This window comes from Erpetoichthys calabaricus, chromosome 5 (genome assembly GCF_900747795.2).
Source record: "Erpetoichthys calabaricus chromosome 5, fErpCal1.3, whole genome shotgun sequence".
Classification (NCBI taxonomy): Eukaryota; Metazoa; Chordata; class Cladistia; order Polypteriformes; family Polypteridae; genus Erpetoichthys; species Erpetoichthys calabaricus.
Genome location: NC_041398.2, coordinates 43,002,773 through 43,022,073, shown reverse-complemented (window position 1 = coordinate 43,022,073; position 19,301 = coordinate 43,002,773). Strand labels below are relative to the sequence as shown.

The window sequence follows — 19,301 nt, the reverse complement described above, 5'->3', positions numbered from 1 at the left end:
ATGCAATTGTTAGTGTGTGGTGGTTTAACAATAGTGCAGTTGCTATCAACAATACAGCAGCATTCATGAAAAGGAATAACAATCTGAAATGACAAAAATGTCAGTAATAATCCAAAAACTATATAGACAAAATATGGACACTTCAGACAATATCATAACTGTTAATCATAATAAAAACTGCAGTGAAAACTTGAACCTGTTTTCCCAGAAGACCACACTGGCCAGTTCAGAGCTACTTCTATTTTGCTCATTTCCTTAACTAACCTGTCTTGAGGAATTACAGAATTACATTAGAGTTATATATCCATCATTTACCCCATTTTCTTTACACTTCAATAACACCCTCAAAACAGTTTTCTTTTTTTCCCTCATTAAATAAAGTACTTTTAAAAAAGAAATTAATATCAAAAATGAGTAAAGTAAATTCCTGGATAATTTGCTGATAAATTAATGAAAGCAAGAGTATTAGCAGATCCATAGCTCAGTAACAGAGTATTCAGAATACTCAGTGACAATGTGAACTTCATCTGTATTTGTAGAGTTATTTGCATATTCCAATAGACTGCATATAATTATTGGGGACTTTCTTTTTCTGTAAATTGAATAATTACAGGTAAAGGGTACTTTGTGTTTTCTCATGATCGATGCTCTGATACAGCAGCTATTGATCAGGATCAGCCAGTTTCCACTCCAAATGACTCAATTGGTGATCATTAAATTAGCTGATTTTTTAAAAAAATGACTTTTTTCAGAACCTGCTTTATTACAATAATTTACTTGCAGTGTTCCTTTATGTGAAGTGTTACAGCAGTTAAGGAATTGCACATGTCATTTTGCTGCCGAACTACATGTAAACAGAGAGCAACAGTAAGGCTTTTGGAGGGGTGAACACAGGAATATTGGGTTCTACAAAAGGGAATCTGACAAGTTGTACTGTGCATGTAGAGAAGTAGCAGAATGCAGAAAAGAAGAGGCATGCTTTTTGCAAAATTTAGGAAAGAATGATTTGAGACCTTTTCATTTTATCCTGTAAATAAAACAGAAACTCTTTGTCTGAGTGTGGTCGGTGTTTAGTACATTTTTAATTAGAAAAAGAACAGATAAAGAAAAATTTGGCCTCGCTGCTTAGTAAAAATATGGCATTTTTTTTAGCTTAAGGGACAAATGTGTCGATTTTATGTGTTTACTTGTTAAACATGTTAGCCGTGTGTCTACTTAATAAGCATGGACATTTTATTAGAATTGTAGCTTGTAATTATGACCATTTTTTTTTTACTTTTATGGCATATACATTATGGATAAATATTTTTGTATATATTTTAGAAGTTTTAAAAAAGTATGTTTTAAGGGTATTACATTTATTTTAGTATTTTTTATTGTCACTAAACAAAAGCTTTCAGAATTTTATTTTCTTACTAACATCTGTGGTTTGTACTTTAAGTATAGAAATACCACTTTAGTATAGAACATAAGGCTTCTATATGGCTGGAGCTTAGTGAAAGAAAAACCTTTAAAAGGATAAAGAAAAGAAATCAGTAATCAAATTGGTCAGTTCTTGTAACATGTTGTCTTGTTCACAAAACTATTGTCTGGGGATCATACTGGAATTAATAGGTAAATTTAATGTACTATAGAGCAGTGCTCCGCAACCGGTGTGCCGCGGCACACTGGTGTGCCTTGAGCCGATACAGGTCTGACGCGGTCAAATAAGACAATTTTCTAACTAAATAATATTTCAACGGTCCTCCTTAGAAACACAATAACGAGAATACGTGCAATGAAATGTTCGCGTAAATAGCCTTTTAAAAGGTTTCATAATTTTATGTGTCATTTCTCTGAAATAATAAATCCCATCGCCTGTCGCCTACGACTTAGGCCCTACGTAGTCGCCAGACAACTCCGTAGTATGCTTTGATAGGCAGATCGCTCCGTGCCCTCACCTAGATTCAATTCAAGCCGACGTATTAGTCGTGCTACGTCGCATTCACTCGTCTTGTGACAGTAGTTATCATTCATTACTATTACTGTAGTTGTGTTGCTGAATTGTGTATGGTTTACGTTCTTCGTGTGATTCATATTTAGTTTTATACCCCTTTAAATATGGATAAATTTTTACGTGGAAAAGATTCGTCTTCACGTACAGATGTTGAAGAACCCAGCACAAGTGTTGCAAAAAAAAAAAACAAAGAAGATTGTGAAAAGGAAGTACAATGAAGACTACATTCGATATGGATTCTCGTGGTGTGGTGACGAAACGGCTCCAAAGCCACAATGCATCATTTGCGGCGATCAGCTATCAAACGAGGCAATGGCACCCAGTAAACTAAATCGCCATCTAAATTCAAACCATCCCAGTTACGCCAAAAAAGACAAACAACTCTTGTGTTAATTAAAAATGATAAGCGGTCATGCTTAAAAGATCTTGACCAAGAACTTTGGGTTGCGCTGTCAAATATTGAGCCGAATATAAAACTTTTGTGTTCATTGAAACAAGCGCCGGTATCACATTAATCAGTCATTATGTTATAATAATTATTAAGATTGCATAAAAGTTAATATAGTATAGTTTTTATGTATGTATACTTATAATAAAAAATGAAAATTTATTGTAAAATTTGTGTATTAAATTAATATCTATATATCAGTGGCGTAGCTGGAGATCATGTTGCCCGGGGCGGTGAAAAATTTGACGCCCCAAAGCTGAAAGAAAATTTTTTTTTTGCGCCTCCTCAAGGAACAAAAAAAAAAGAAAGTACCGTAGTTTGGACGCCCCTAAATAGCTGGCGCTCGGAGCGGACAACCCCCCCACCGCTCTAGCAACGCCACTGCTATATATTTTAGCTTTTGACGTGCCGCGGAATTCTACGAAGAACTTTGGTGTGTCGTAGGTGAGAAAAGGTTGCGGAGCACTGCTATAGAGGTAAACTGGACCTTTCATAAAAATTTCCTTTTATGGTAAGCACCTGTAGCTATATAACCCTTTCTTCTTCTTCTTTCGGTTGCTCCCGTTAGGGGTTGCCACAGCGGATCATCCTCTTCCATATCTTTCTGTCCTCTGCATCTTGTTCTGTTACACCCATCACCTGCATGCCCTCTCTCACCACATCCATAAACCTTTGCTTAGGCCTTCCTCTTTTCCTCCTCCCTGGCAGCTCTATTCTCAGCATCCTTCTCCCAATATACTCAGCATCTCTCCTCTGCACATGTCCAAACCAACGCAATCTCGCCTCTCTGACTTTGTCTCCCAACCGTCCAACTTGAGCTGACCTTCTAATGTCCTCATGTCTAATCCTATCCATCCTCGTCACACCCATTGCAAATCTTAGCATCTTTAATAACTCTGTTACCTCCAGCTCTGTCTCCTGTTTTCTGGTCAGTGCCACCATCTCCATCCCATATGAGCTGGTCTCACTACCATCCTGTAGACCTTCCCTTTCACTCTTGCTGATACTCGTCTGTCACAATTTACTCCTGACACTCTTCTCCACCCATTCCACCCTGCCTGCACTCTCTTTTTCACCTCTCTTCCACAATCCCCATTACTCTGTACTGTTGATCCCAAGTATTTAAACTCATCCACCTTCGCCAACTGTACTCCCTGCATCCTCACCATTCCACTGACCTCCCTCTCATTTACACTACTGACCTTCATTCCTCTCCTCTCTAGAGCATATCTCCACCTCTCCAGAGTCTCCTCAACCTGCTCCCTACTCTCGCTACAGATCTGAATGTCATCAGCAAACATCATAGTCCACGGGGACTCCTGTCTAATCTCGTCTGTCAACCTGTCCATCACCATTGCAAATAAGAAAGGGCTCAGAGCCGATCCCTGATGTATGGAAATTTGTATTGTTGTCCGCATATTGATTTGGCAAAATTTTACACCGGATGCCCTTTCTGACGTAACCCTCCCCATTTATCCAGGCTTGGGACTGGCACGAAGAAACACACTGGTTTGTGCATCCCCTGTGGCTGTAGCTATATAACCCTTTAATCCATTTTATTTTAGGGCCTTACTTTCAAAATGAGGGGAAATTTAAAATTACAGTATGTCAGTGAGAAAATTAAAAATTCTTCATGCAGATTTTTCAGCCTTATTTGTTAGCCATTGTAAAAAGAGACAGAACACAAGAAAAAGGGTTGGTAATCTGCCCCATATAGTATAGGGTTCGCTGAAAGCAAGCAAGTATGCAAGTAAGTAAACAAGTAGTCATAAACGACTGAGTCCTGAAGTAGACTGACTGCAGAGCAAGGCTGTTAGCTTTTTATTGCTGTGGAAGAGGAAGAGGCAGGTCATCTAGTGGGAAATGGTCATCCGAAGGTATGGTCTAAAATCGAAGGAGGGAGGAGACTAGGTCTTACTGCTCCTGTAGGGAAGGAAGAAGAGGCATTAGTACATCTGATTACTCCCCTGTGCCTGTGTGTCAGTAGTAGCTAGACCCCCTGCTGCCTCCCATGTGCATGTGTGTGACACCGTTCAAGAAAACATGAAACAATGGACTTCCTATCAAGTGTGTCTACTGTTATTGACTCACCATTGCTCATTATGTTACACCACAATTAGTTTCAAACACTTTTCTGCATCTGCCATTTAAAGTTGCTCTTTAAGTAATATTTCATCCAATTATGTGCAGCTCTGATGAGCCATTCTAGATTCACAATGTGAGACAAAAGAGTTCTCTTTGTCAAAATTGTTTTTCCATTTAATTGTGCTTGGATACTACCTTCTGCAATGTCCACTTTTTCATAAGACCCTTTTGTCATTTTTAAAGTGTTTTTCCTGTTTCTTCATTTGCTTATTTTAACCTGCAGCTGCAGATGTAATAGGTGATCTACCTTTAAAGGTCCGTGCCTTTGACTACTCGTGCCGCTGTTCCAGCTGGTTTCCAGGCAAATCAGCAGTGTGAATAAGGCTATTTAAATCAATGTCTAACTTATAACAGGTCACTTCATCTTGGAGTTTCTCTAATGAACTGTTTCTAAATATGGAAATTAATGCTTTTGAATTCCAGCTTTGGTCAGTAGCTTAAACCTTGAGTTCTAATGTATATTTCAAATTTTAACACAGACTATTTACTCACTGATAAGTTCCATTTAGCAAACTCTTGTTTGCTTTTGCTTTTTCAGCTTTTATTAGCCTCTGATCTATTCCACCAATAATAGCATTCACTTTAAACTTATATTGAATACACATATTAAATCAGAAGAGCATGTTTCTTTTCCTCTTCCTGAAAAAATTAACACAATTAATAGCAATCAATTAATTTCTTGTTTCTTTTTATGTATATATATTGGCTCTCCTTCATAAACATTTTGGGGTGAAAAAGACAGGGATTTTCTCATCATTATGGTAAACAGTAATACCTGAACACTCACTGTCTAACTGTGGCCTAAGTTGTGATTCGTCATTATAATGTTGGGAAAAAGAAGTATCTATCAATCTTTATCCTACAGATTTATAATATACTGTTGGCAAGAAATTAAATGCATGGTTTGCAGCACAGTTTCCTGAGAATAATGGGCATAATGTTGCTCTTCAGAATAAGAAGTGTTGACGATTCACAGCGCTTAGGCCCTGGTTTGATTCTCATTTTGTGTGCTTTCTATGTCTTGTGTTCATATTCTCTTCTGCTGCATGTAGCTTTCCTACAAGGTACAATGGATATAAAAAAGTGCAGATTTTGTGTAATTAGAAATTAAACTATGGTAAATCCTGTCAGAACTTTTTTCACCTTTATTGCAAAATTGCAATCTATACAAAGAAATTGAAAACAAAATCATAAACTGTTTGGTGAAAAAGGGAAAAATAAAAATTATACAAAACCCTGGTTGCATTAGTGTACATACCTTTTAACAATCAAGGATGTGGCTGCATTCAGAATCAACCAATCACAATAAGTCTTATCTCAAATAGTAGTTAGTATATACATAACATCAATTAAAGTGGCTCTGATTGAGCTCATATAAAGTTTGGCAGTTTCTGTAGGATTATTCTGATATACTTTTGTTGGCAACATACTCCTAAAGCTTTGGTCTGCAAAGAGCTTTTAAAACATGAACAGGATCCCATCATTGAAAGATATCACTCAGGACAGGGATACAAAAGAGTATCCAAAGCATTAAAGAGCCCATGGAGCATGGTGAAGACAGTCTTCAACAAGTGAAGAAAATATGTCTCAACAGTGACTCTACCAAGATCAGGACTTCGTTCCAAGATTGATGAGAAGACAAGAAGAAGACTGGTCAAAGATGCCACCAAGAGGCCTATGGCAACATTAAAGGAGTTGCAGTATTTCCTGGCAAGTACTGTTTTTTTCTGTGCATATGACAACAATCAGTCGTGTTCCTCATATGTCTGGGTTGTGGGCTAGGGTAGCAAGACGAAAGCCTTTTCTCACAAACAAAAACATCCAAGCTCGGCTAAACTTTACAAAAAGGTTTACTTACTCTCCCACAACCATGTGGTAAAATGTATTATGGTCTGGTGAGACCAAGGTTGAACTATTTGGCCATAATTCCAAAAGGTATGTTTGGCACAAACATAACACAGCATATCATTAAAAGAACTTGCATTCCCACAATGAAGCATGGTAGAGCTAGCATCATGCTTTGGGGCTGTTTTTCTTCAGCTGGAACTGGGGCTTTAGTCAAGGTGGATGGAATCACGAATAGCTCCAAACATCAGGGTATTTTAACATAAAACCTTCAAGCATCTGCTAGGTGAAGGTGAAGCTGAAGATGAAGAGTAACTTCACATTTCATCATGACAACGACCTAAAGCATACATCAAAATCAACGAAGCAATGGCTTCATCAAAGGAGGATCAGTGTTCTGGAATGGCCTTAGCCAGAGTTCAAACCTTAATCCAACTGAAAATCTGTAAAGAGCTGTGCACAGGAGATCACCTCATAATTTGACAGATCTGGAAATTTTTTGCAAGAAGGAGTGAGCAAAAATTGCCAAGTCTAGATAGGCCAAACTGATAGACTCTTACCCAAAAAGACTGAGTGCTGTAATAAAATCTAAAGATGCTTCAACTAAGTGTTAGTTTAAGGGATGTATACACTAATGCAACTAGGTTTTCACAGGATTTTTTCCCGTTTTTCTCTAAACAGTTTCTTATTTGTTTTTACCTTCTTTGTATAGATTGTAATTTTGCAATAAAGGTGGAATAAGTTCTCACAGGATTTATCTTATGTGACAGGTGGCCGGGTCCCATGCCCAGCCGGGACGCCCCTTCTGTATATGTTCCAGGGGAGCAGCTATGGACATCTCACTACCTCCCCCGGGACGCTTGGTGGCAGCCTCCCTGGCTGACGATGGTGCCTCAGTTTCCCGCAGGGTTTCCTGGGAGATGGAGTTCTCCACAACCATGTGGGCGGCTGGGGTGGCCGCCAGGGGGTGCTGCATGGAGCCAGGAACCCACCTGGACATCTGTGCAGCCCCACCCGGAAGTGCAATTAGTCGCAGGTGATCAAGCACCTGGAGCACTTCCGGGTGGGCTATAAAAAGGGCCAGCATCCACCACTCGGGAGCCAGAATCGGGAGGAAGAGGACGAGGTTGCCTGGGAGGAGTGGTGGTGCCAAGGTGGAGAGAAGAAGTGTTGTTTTGTGTTGTATTAGTGCTTGTGGGACTGTGTTGTGGCTGGTGGGATTATGGGGAAGACGTGCCCTCCAGCTGAAGAAAAAATAAAAAGACTGTTTATTTTACACGTGCCTCTGCGTAAGTCTGTGCCAGGTCAGGCGCTATACAGCGCCGTATTACACTTAGCTTAATTTTTTTATTGCACAAAATTTGCAATTTTGGCAGGAATGTGTAGCCTTTTTATATCTACTGTATCTAAGTTCCTTCTAGTAATTTACTGTTAAGTTCATTAAAAGTTTAATTGTCCGGGTGTGAGTGATTATGTATATACAGTATGTGAATGTGGCTTGTAATGACCTAGCACCTAGATCGGTTTATGTGTTGTTTCCCAAGCTTTAAAATTGTACAGTATGGCTTAAAGTGGGTTCAGATATGAACGGATGGATATATCTATATCTGTCTTTGCTAACACAATTTTTTTTTGTCTTAACAGGTTGAAGTATCAAAACTGGAACCTGAGATTGCAATGGCAACCACTGGCAGAACAGTTGTTTACAACAAGGGTCTGTAATGAAGTGCAACAGATGGTCTTACTGGTCACAGCCTTTCAGATCTCTTGGAGTCCTTAGGAACTAATCAATATAAAACACTCCTGTGCTAAACCACTTATTATAAAGGTGCTAGTTTAACAATACACAGTAGAGTCTGTCTGACTTTACTCAGTACTCACATTTTTAATAACCACAATAATGCTTTAAATACAACATTTGGAAAGCTAAGAATGCAAGATACTTCGGTATATAACCACACTAATAACATTCATAGCAGTTGCCACAGCAAAGAGACAGCACCCCACCAGCCTACATTTCAGCTTTACGCTTACCTTGGAGGGAACACTCACACCTTCAGGGACCTCCTGGTGTTCATGTTAAACTAGTTCTGACAAGAAGACATGCAGATAGATCATGTCAGAACAAGAAAAGCACTTTGGCTTACTTCAGTTCATGTTTAGTTTCTTGGCACTTTAAGAATGGCACAATCTATGGAACAGTCAAGGAATAATTTTAAGTATACATTTCAGGAAATATGGTCATCATCTGCATTAGATAAATACATTAAGTTCATGTTTAGTTTCTTGGCACTTTAAGAATGGCACAATCTATGGAACAGTCAAGGAATAATTTTAAGTATACATTTCAGGAAATATGGTCATCATCTGCATTAGATAAATACATTAAAAAAACTCAGTGAAACAGCAATGGCTGTACTTTATGTCTGCACTAAATACCTTACTCGCTGCAGTTACAACTAAGCAACATTTATTTTTTTAACAAAAACTCTTAAGATATGGAAAATGAGTTCCGTAAATGTGAAAATGAAATAGAATTAAATAAAAAGCTTACTTATCCAGGTGTCTGTTTTAACATTTTTAATAATCTTTGGACCTATATTTTAGGTAATATGTGTGTATGCTACCTGTACAAAATAAAAACTGTGCTGGATTGATGTCTGACTAGTGCAAACATTTGAAGCAACAGTATGTCTGCATTGAACTGGCATCTGTACACTCATGTCAGTACTAACCTGGTTGCTTTATATGTAACCATACCACAAATCATCATTTTGTTTATTATTAAAGGGAAATTCTACTGTGATAGCAGGCACAAATAAGCTGATATTCTACTCACGTCTGTGACTGCGTGGGTATTTCTTATGTATTCTGATTTTCCTCCCACATTCCAGAAATGTGCAAGTTACTTTGTAAGTGTGCATGTGTGCCCTGCAGTGGGCTTGTGCCTTACCTAAGGTTGGTCCCCAGTTGGTGCCTAATGCTACTGACATGGACACCAGCATCTCTCAAATGAATGGATAGACAGATGAATGGATATTCCACCTGTTATGCTATATACAGTATGTTTGTAAAGGCAAGAACAGTATCTGTCTAAGGTGTATCAGCATATAAAGTTAAGTTCTGCCCTGATATTATATCTGTACAGTGATTACATGTAGTATTTTATTACGAAAAACTTCTCCACTAAAGTTTATCAGCTGACATCTGTCCTTGAAGTATATGCACTAAACCTAGAAAGAATGCCTACCTTCAATTTTATGGAAATTGTAAGGAACTAGATATTTGTTTATGTCAATATCCAGACAAATTCAATGTCCTCTATGGGTAATTGTTTCAGACTTGCTAACTACCTTGGGAGAGTATCTATACAAAGTATGCATGCTGGTGAGTGAATTAAAGGTTGAGCCTTTTCTTCTTTTTTTCTAGTCAATCGTAATTCCAGCAGATCCACACACCTCAGATCCTACCACCATTACAGATGTTACATGTTTTCCTTCCTGACTGTCTTGACTGATAAGAGGCAGTCTTGGTGTCTTTTCTTCTTTTCACGCTGAACCTAAGCCGTTGTGATTTTTTTTTTCATTGGCAGTACTGCCAGTGTGGATCAAGCTTGCGTAGGATGGCTGTGATCCCCATATAAGGAGATGATTGTCGTCCTGACTTTGCAAAATTTAGGGTGCACAGAGCCAGTATGGAGATTTTCTGTGGGTGTCCAGTTTTTATCATCTGAAGCACATGTATGGTGGAACAGCTGCAGGGAAGGTTATTTGATAGATTGGGTCTAACTTAAGGGATATTTGGTCAGAATGTGTGTCTATGCTAATGAACGTTTTTCACAGACCATTGGTTTGCCTAAGGAGAAGATCAGAACAGAGTTTGTCTCTGAAGAAATAACTGTAAAAAGTTCTGTACATCTACATTGAACCCTCAACTATACTTCAGCACAGTGTCTCTGCAGAAACAGTTAAAAGTGTGGGCTGTTTCTCTGCATTATGAAGATATCTTTCACATATATGATATACTGGGAGTGCATCTGCCTTCTCTGTTACTATTTTGCTTTTCTTCAAATTCTTATTGTATGTTCTTGTATTGGGCGGCACGGTGGCGCAGTGGGTAGCGCTGCTGCCTCGCAATTTGGAGACCTGGGGACCTGGGTTCGCTTCCCGGGTCCTCCCTGCATGGAGTTTGCATGTTCTCCCCGTATCTGCGTGGGTTTCCTCCAGGTGCTCCGGTTTCCTCCCACAGTCCAAAGACATGCAGGTTAGGTGGATTGGTGATTCTAAATTGGCCCTAGTGTGTGCTGTTTGTTTGTGTCCTGCGGTGGGTTGGCACCCTGCCCGGGATTGGTTCCTGCCTTGTGCCCTGTGTTGGCTGGGATTGGCTCCAGCAGACCCCTGTGACCCTGTGTTCGGATTCAGCAGGTTGGATAATGGATGGATGGATGTTCTTGTATAATGTTGTTTTGATTTTTTTTTTTTAATTTTTCGGAGTATTTTTGATATTAGTCATCATGCCCCCCACCTATTCCTTACACCATATCTGTAGTTAGTTCTGACTTTTGGTAGTTCAGATTGAATTGTTAGCCTTGTGACACAGTATGTAGGAGCCTTTTCTGTACAATTATATTCTTGTCTTTTTTATAGACTTTTCTTCAGAAATGTTGAAAAAGTCAATCCAAAATCACTATTAGCTCTTATACACTCACTCTAGCTCATTTTGTAAGTTATTGACATATCTATATTGCACAAAGTGTGAGAGTAAGTGGGTAGTCATTTGACTTAGGTCACCAAAATTGTGACTTAAAATGAACTGTGGCTCCCCAGAGGTTTATTTTCTTTAGGAATGCCATTGACTGGAGTTTGTGTTTTCCTCTGCACCTTTCTCAACTAGCAATAGCTCATTTATAACATTAATTGTCTTTTGTTGTCATAATTCTGTGTTAATCAGGTAGTACTTTACTCTGTTTTACCATGTGTTTGTGGTACACTTTATTAATCCCCAAGAAGAAATTGTTTTTTTGCGCGACCTTTGGAGGTCAGAGTGCAGCGTTTAAAATAATGTGTGTGTTCCTGTATGCAAATGATGTATGGTTTAGACCAGACTTGAAAGCCTATACTTGGTAAAAAGTGCTATGCATGATAACTTAAATTCAATTCTCAGTTAAAGAGCACAGAATGTTTACCTAACTGTGCTTTGACGCATCCACATTCGTCAAGGATTTGATTTTTAAATGATAAGAATTTGTGTTATAAAGATATTGACTGCTACTACAGTCCTTCTATTGATCATACCAGGTTTTTTTTTTCTGTATTTAGTGCCCCCTTGTGATATTCCTAAATAAAAGCAATTCCATCTTGCCCAATTCTCTAAGGGTATCAGGAGTGAATTTGCTACTGTCTCATCTCCAGAATGATAAGCAGCTTAACAAGAGGGTTACACCCCAGCTGTTGAAGTGTCTGCTGTATCTGGTTTCATCTTCCAACTGATAGCTGTCCTTATGACACTCTCAGAAAAAAAACTTATTACTAAAATATTAGTGACAATCATTAGAAGTAAAGGTGTAGGTGACAAAAGACAGACGATCAATTCAGTTTACTCTTGTATAATGCTCTTCCCTGAGACAAGCTCTCAGTTCTTGCACATTTTTACAGATATAACAGACTAAAACAAAAGCCCGTAGCCACACAACATTTCCCTACATAAGTACAGACATCTAGTTAAAAAACAGGAAAATCCATCATTTTTGGTGTAGATTGCAAGGGGACACTGTACATCCCTTTAGCAAATAATGACCAAGGAGACCAAAACAGTGAAATAGAAACTGTTATTTTTTCAGTAGATTAAGAAAACTGCAAGAACACAAAACCAACAATAAAAGGAAAACATTAAAATATCCAGTGTCATCAGTTCCTAACTACACAGATGACAATTCTTTACTACCTCATGGGGTGGCTGGTCCATGTACCCGCATATACTCCTCTAAACACTCCCGACTTACCATCCTGTACCCAGCATACCAAACATCTTTGCCAAACTCAGGCTTGTCTTCCATCTGCATGTCTCCCAAATACATTATCACTAGTCTGGTAACTGGAAGGGTCCTCATCCAGAAGCTACTTCCAAACAAATCCTAGGAATCAATTCCTGTTTCCCAAAACATCCACATTTAGGAGAATCATGGAGCCCAGATACGTTACCTGCCACTACTACTGGGCAAAACCCAAACATACTGCCCTCTAGTACCTAGGAATTTGCAGATATATAAATAGGAATTCTTGACTAACTGCTACTATTCAGTTCTGAGCCTTGTAAGGCCTTATATTCATCAAGTAACACCCACTGGTGACTAGAAGCAGGCTTATCTACCTGTAATCCTGTTATAATTCTTCCCACTCAACTTCATCTTAAATGTCAGAACATTCAGTGCCATCAGATAGGAGTAACTGCCCTTTGCATGCTGGGAGGAATATTCTGTTCCTGCTGCCATATGATATTTCACAGCAGAACATTTCACCTGGTTATCTGTAGAAACATTATTGCTAGTGTGACCTGCAAAGGGCGCTCCTGCAGCCCAAACCCGACACAAACAGATGCTGAACACAAGTTCAGTACACATCCTTTATTTTTATTTTTTTCCTTTTTCCACCATTGTCCATTAGCACAGCACAGTTACAACACTAAACACACTTGTTTCTTTCTTTGTTTTCTCCTTTCTGTTCTCCACCACTCATCCTCCAGCAAACTTTGTCCTCAAACTCTAGCTCCCCAAGTAGTGGTGGCAGGCTCTCATTATAGGGCACCCAGAAGTGCTCCAGGTGTCCAATGACTGTCTTCTGGCACCATTTCCGGGTATGATGGATGTGCTGCTTCCAGTGCAGGATTTACGTATAAGCTACACAAGCTATAGCTTAGGGCCCCTGCCTTCTTGGGGGCCCCCAAAACAAATTGTCCGAGTGAGCAATTGTCATATATACTTAAATATACTACAGCATTATTTGTCCCAATCAGGCCCGGCCTTAGGCATAGGCGAAGTAGGCGACCGCCTAGGGCCCCGGCGTCCGGGGGGCCCCGGATCGACTCCTTGGTCTAATTTTCACGCATTTCACAGAGCTTCCAGGGGGGCTCTGCCCCCCTCAGGGGGCCCCTGGACCCCCCTTTCGCCCAGGGCCCCATAATACCTAAGACCAGGCCTGGCTGCTACACAGGGCTCCACAGTTCCTGCAGTGCCTCGAGGCGGCGACCATTGAACCTAGCAGGGCTGCTCCAAACTCCAACAACCAAGGAGTCCTGCGGGAGTCCAAGGCACCGCTGCAACCCAGGGGGCCTGCACCTAGCACTCCGAAGGAGGTAATGCCCCAAATAAGCTCACTCCCCTGGTCCTTCCACTGTCGAGGCATCCCGGCCATCCACCACACTAGTTACATTGGTTAAACTATAATCACAGTCAGGTTAACAGAAGAGTTGGCTAGTTGACAGTGAAAGGGAGGAAATTATTCTTTGGATGGACCACCATCGATTAGACCAAGCAAAGTTACAGTTTGATTAACCCAGGCCCAGGCCAGCTTTTGTAAACATGAAAGACCTAATGCTGTTTTTACAAAAAAAGGATTTGTTGCTGACTTCCATTTTTGGCAATACTTGGGCATCATGGATATGACAGCCACGTGTGGTGTACGTAGACTGTTATGGACATGTCATTTGGCACAGGGAGCAGTTGCCATGCGGCACAGAGAAGTGGGTATAACCACCTCTCCATCATTGAGGCATAACTTTAAGGTAGATTGACACACAGGAAAATTGAAGCTCTTGCACTGAGCTGCCAGTAATTGAAAAGTGTCTTTCATAGTAGATGTCACTGAGAAATTTAGCAGAGCGAATAAGCAGGATATTTAAAAAAAAGTTCTAAATGTTTCAAATGAAGTAGAAAGTGCATAAAGGAACAGAATGTGGTTGTGCTACCTCGCCATGCTTGTACCACACTTTCATTTCTCAGCTGGCACTTCATCTTTGTGGAGTTTGAATGATCTACCCATGTTTATGAGGTTCCCCTATACAAACTCCAGTATTCTTTCAGCCCTGGAATGAGCTTAGTCGCTCTTCTCTGGACTCTGCTATGTCCTTTTTGTAGCATGGAGACCAAAACTACACACAGCTTGAGCATAACCTCCTTGGACTTGTACTGCACACATCAGGGTGCTATATAGTCTAACATTCTGTTAACCTACTTAATGGCTTCAGAACCCTGCCTGGCAGTTGATAGCGTAGAATACACAACGACTCCTTAGTCTTTCTCAGAAATTGTAGTTTTAATTTTCAGACCTCCCATTGTGTGTTCAATGTATTCCTTGCACAGTAACTCTCTGCTTCTTGCTTCTGAGCCAATTCTGCATCCATCTACAGATAGCACCTTAAACCCCAAACGTCTTTTAGTTTGATGCCCAACCTCTCATTTGGCACCTTATTAAATGCTTTCTGAAAATCAGAATAACTAATATCATAAGCTCCATTTTGATCATACCCTTTATTTGCTTCTTCATAGAATTACAGCATGCTGGTAAAACACAACCTCCCTCTTCTGAACCCATACTTTCTGTATCTTATTGAAAAAGTGACATTTTAGCTTAACATTCAGTAAGAGCTATATAAGTGGATCTCCTTAAAAAGGACAAATCTAAAATAACCTTTTTTATGCAATTATAAATGCATTTATGGGCAATTCATGTTTCATCTGCATTGTCTCTTGTTGCAGTGACAGTAAGATTGTCTAAGATGGATTTCTACCCTCCTGTATACTTGGTTTCTGACCTGCCAGAGTTTCTTTACCTATTTAAATGGATGTACCTTCTTTGAAGGGTTTGTACTGTCATATCTCTGCAAACTGTTTGGAGTTCCTTAGTCAGTACACATGTATGTCATCAGTGTATTGATTTACTACCATATTCAAGCAGTTTTTGTTATTTTGATGTTCAACTTGCTGTTAGGGTCAGTACTCCTAGATTTCTCGATTTTGTTTGGCTTCTTGTTGTGTTTCAGACCTTGTGTTGTACCTGAATCTCAATAGGTGGGCTTGTTTGAGAAGAATGCAGCTCTGAAGATAGACAGCACCTTTTATATGACACTCGCTACCCGCCTCACCTTTGCCTTCTGCCCCGGTTGAATGTGTTCTGCTAACAAAGTCAGGCCACTCCATAATGAATGGTGTATCATTCAAGACTGAAGTAAGTTCACTTCATTTGGTTAATAGGTTTAAAAACCTGAAACATCGTTAGTTATTTGTTTATGGAATGTGTAAAATTTCTGAATATATCTAAAATATTTCACTATAGCAAACATACAAATTATCTCCTGATTACTTCTGAAAAGTTCCAAATAAACCAAAGAAGGTATCTGGAATTACCAGTCCTTTTTGTATCTTTCTAAAGAGTTTTTTTTATAAGGATGGATCTTTGCTTGGTGGTATCCACAGTTTTACTTAATAACACTCAAAAGAGTTTCAAGCATATGTTATCTGACATCTGTCTGTCGACTATTAGTGCCTCTCGTAGGAAAATTAAGAGCATATTGCAAAACCTTATGTGACACAGAAGCAGATCAGCACTTCCAAAGATAAAACTGCAAGGATGTGGACTATTAGTATAAATAACAGATAGCATGCAGCCTTCTTTTCTTTGGAGCATTTCCTTCAAAACATGTAAACCAACACGCAACCATTTGTGACTCTTTGACAAATTGTGCCTTACTCTTCCCTGATTTGGGTGTCCACAGAATGTTGCGTCTTTATCTCCAGTTAGAACCCACAGTTAAAATAGCTTCTATTGTGATACGGATCATGAGAGTTAATATTGTCCCCTTTTTAGTTTTTTTTTAGTCTAAAGGTATCAGTGCTTACAGGGTGTTTCAGTTGAACGATAAAATGGGAGTTGAGGCCTACTGTAGAGTATCTCAATGAACAAACAACACACACAAATTTTATAAATATAAAGACGAGGGGCCCAGGAGACAAAGGGACATGTTTTATCATTGAAAGCTAGCACTTCAGAGCTGCCACTTGAATGTTGCCACTGTCCTTGGCTGACATGTAAATCATTATTTGAAAGGGCTAACCTGAGATATGACATCCAGAAATGAGGGAATACTACTAGAATTCTTTGTCAAGATGTGAACAATCAACTACAAACTATACTCAACCTGGTTAGTCCATCTCCAGTATTACATAAATTATCTTAAATAGTTAGCAGTTACGCTGGACAACAAAAATTTTGCTTTCTGAACACTTTTGGGTGTATCTTATGGATTTTTGATGGTGTTTTGATCACATAAAAACACGCTTTACATTTTTCTAGCATGAACTGTTTCGTTGCAATCACTCATTGTTTGTTTTTTCTCTCATAAGAATACATATACAGCACAACAACCACAACTGGAACGTCTCTGGTGATGTAGAAGTAGTAGCACTGCTGCCATGAATGCTGCTCAGATATACCAAGTACTGCAAATGGGTCAGCTGTGCTAAAGAGTCTCATTATGTTAAAAAGAACTGGCTGCCCCATAAGCATTTGGTTCCATCCCCGTGATACATAAACCAGTTTTCGACCCAACAAAGACATTTTTGCCTCTTCTTCATATAAAACCCTCACTAATGAAAAATTTGTGAATGCAATGAACAACAAAGAATTTTGATATTTAATATTTTGAGATAGATGTTTCCCCGGATAACTGAAACCAAAATTAAGAAAGGCATTTTTGTTGGTCCACAAATCAGATATGTCATCAGTGAGAAGCGGTTTGAAGATCTGCTAGTGAGGCCGGAGGAAATTGTGTGGAAAGCATTGAAGGATGTTGTTGAGAATTTTCTTGGCAATTACAAAACACACAAAGCTATCTCCAGCTGCTTAACAACATGCTTCAAACATGCAAAACCATGAGGTGCAACATGTCACTAAAGATTCATTTTCTACATTCACACTTAGACTTCTCCTCTGCTAATCTTTTTGCAGTCGGTGACGAACATGGTGAAAGGTATCACCAGGGTGCTGCAATGAACAAAAAGTGGTATCCATCAATGCTGGTCTGATATTGTTGGACACTGAAACAAGAAGCATCAGATACCAAGTACAAAACGAAATCAGCAGTTAATTATTTTACCTCAATTTAACTAATGCAATGATTTTATAATTGGGGGTCAGGAACATGACAAAAGGGGTGTAAAGCCTCCAAAAGTGCCACAACAAGCAGGCCATGGCCTTCAGTGGCCAGCCCAGAAGAAGCTCATCCTTCCCAACTGGTAGCTAAGGCTTCGTCCTAAGCTAGGCTGAAAAAGGAGGAAACTGCCTTTTAAAATGTCTCATGATACCCCAATAACTTTAAAGGTGGGAGAAATGATGAAAACCTCAGCTTGTATAAAGATCATTCAAACAAGGAAATTTTATAAATAGATATTCAAAAAGGGTAAAAAATATCACAAAAGGAGCACAAAAGGCATTGCCTCAAAGCCAATCCTAAATCCTAAAACTGAATCCAATAGAATAATCCAATAACTAAAGCAGAAAGAGTCGAAAGAGGATCAAACTGAAATAAAACACAATACTTATGAAGACCCCACTAAACTCAGTGCACCACTGACTGAGCCAGAGGGTGCTGTTAGGAGTTGTGAGTTCAGGGTGGCCCCGCCTCTTAGGGTACCACCCAACGAACACTAGGGAAAGTACCAGTATGTAATTTGATAACAATTAACAAAGCAAACAGAAATAACACAGTGCAGACAAAAAAATAACTCAAATATAAACAAAAACAATAAAGTTGAAAATTAGTACAAGTCAGGAAAAAAAACATGGTAGTGTCAACATCAATAAGCGACTAAACACACTAATATCAATAACAGTTCATTTCTTGCTTTTCCAAGTTGCTAATGACACGGCTGATCTGAAATAATATTTGTGTTTAGTTTGAGGTTTTCTATCATAATAACCAAATATTTTTTAGGAAGCAGCACATTCAAAACAAAAGTGTCCAGTGTTATCATACTGTGAAATAATCATTAACAGTTACAGTATTTGTCTGCCCAACAATTTTCTAGCCCCTCCTTACCCACTATAAGGAGCCGATGGTTATGATGGCAGCAACGGGCACAAGGTGGGCACCAATCCTGAGGAAGATGTTGATTGTATAATTGATTTTGATTTCCTCAGTATTTGCTGATGACCTTTAAATCACTTAAAAGTATAATTCCCTGAACATATGCCGGCTGAGAAAAGTGTGGAATAATTAGATTATATTTTATTCACCAATATATAACCATGTAATTCACTGTAGCTTTCCAACATACTCTGATTATAATTTGCACAGTAAAACTCACAATAGGTGATTATAGCAAATGTTGTGCTTCATCTGAGTGACATTCCTCCCAGATTACTTAGGACAACTGAAAATCTCCTTCATTTCAACATGACTGGCCCTTGCTTACCATGATCAATTACGTTTGTTTGGAATCTACATGCTGCTAATCGGTTATTTAGTTTCTGAACTACTCCAAGTGCATCATGGTCCCTCTTTCTACTCTTTTTCACATCGTAACTCTCTGCCACCAAGCACACTGTTTCAGCACAAGGATCACTGAAGCTCCTTTTACAAAGTAGAGAGTAGCTGCAGACCTCCAGAGCTCCACTCCTTTACGGGATCAATCAAATTGCACACATTCAGTGACATTTCAATGCGCTTGCATTTTATGTCAGTGTCGTTACATGATAGACTCCATTATTTGTGTCTTTCTCAACACACCCATTTCAAGATATACTTTGCATTTCGTTCATCATCTAAGATTAAGGGTAGCACCACTGTCATGTAGTGCTGCAGGCCACAGCCAGA

The 19,301-nt window shown here is 39.2% G+C and overlaps 1 protein-coding gene across 1 annotated transcript in view; it reads left to right on the top strand.

Moving 5' to 3' along the window:
* The window catches only part of LOC114651644 (sideroflexin-5-like), a 226,115-nt gene extending 217,118 nt beyond the window's left edge, over window positions 1-8,997 (top strand). The window contains exon 14 of the mRNA XM_028801474.2: window positions 8,079-8,997. Coding sequence (XP_028657307.2) covers window positions 8,079-8,156 — 78 coding nt within the window. The 3' untranslated portion in view covers window positions 8,157-8,997. The remainder of the gene's footprint in view (window positions 1-8,078) is intronic.
* The last annotated feature ends 10,304 nt before the right edge of the window (window positions 8,998-19,301 follow it).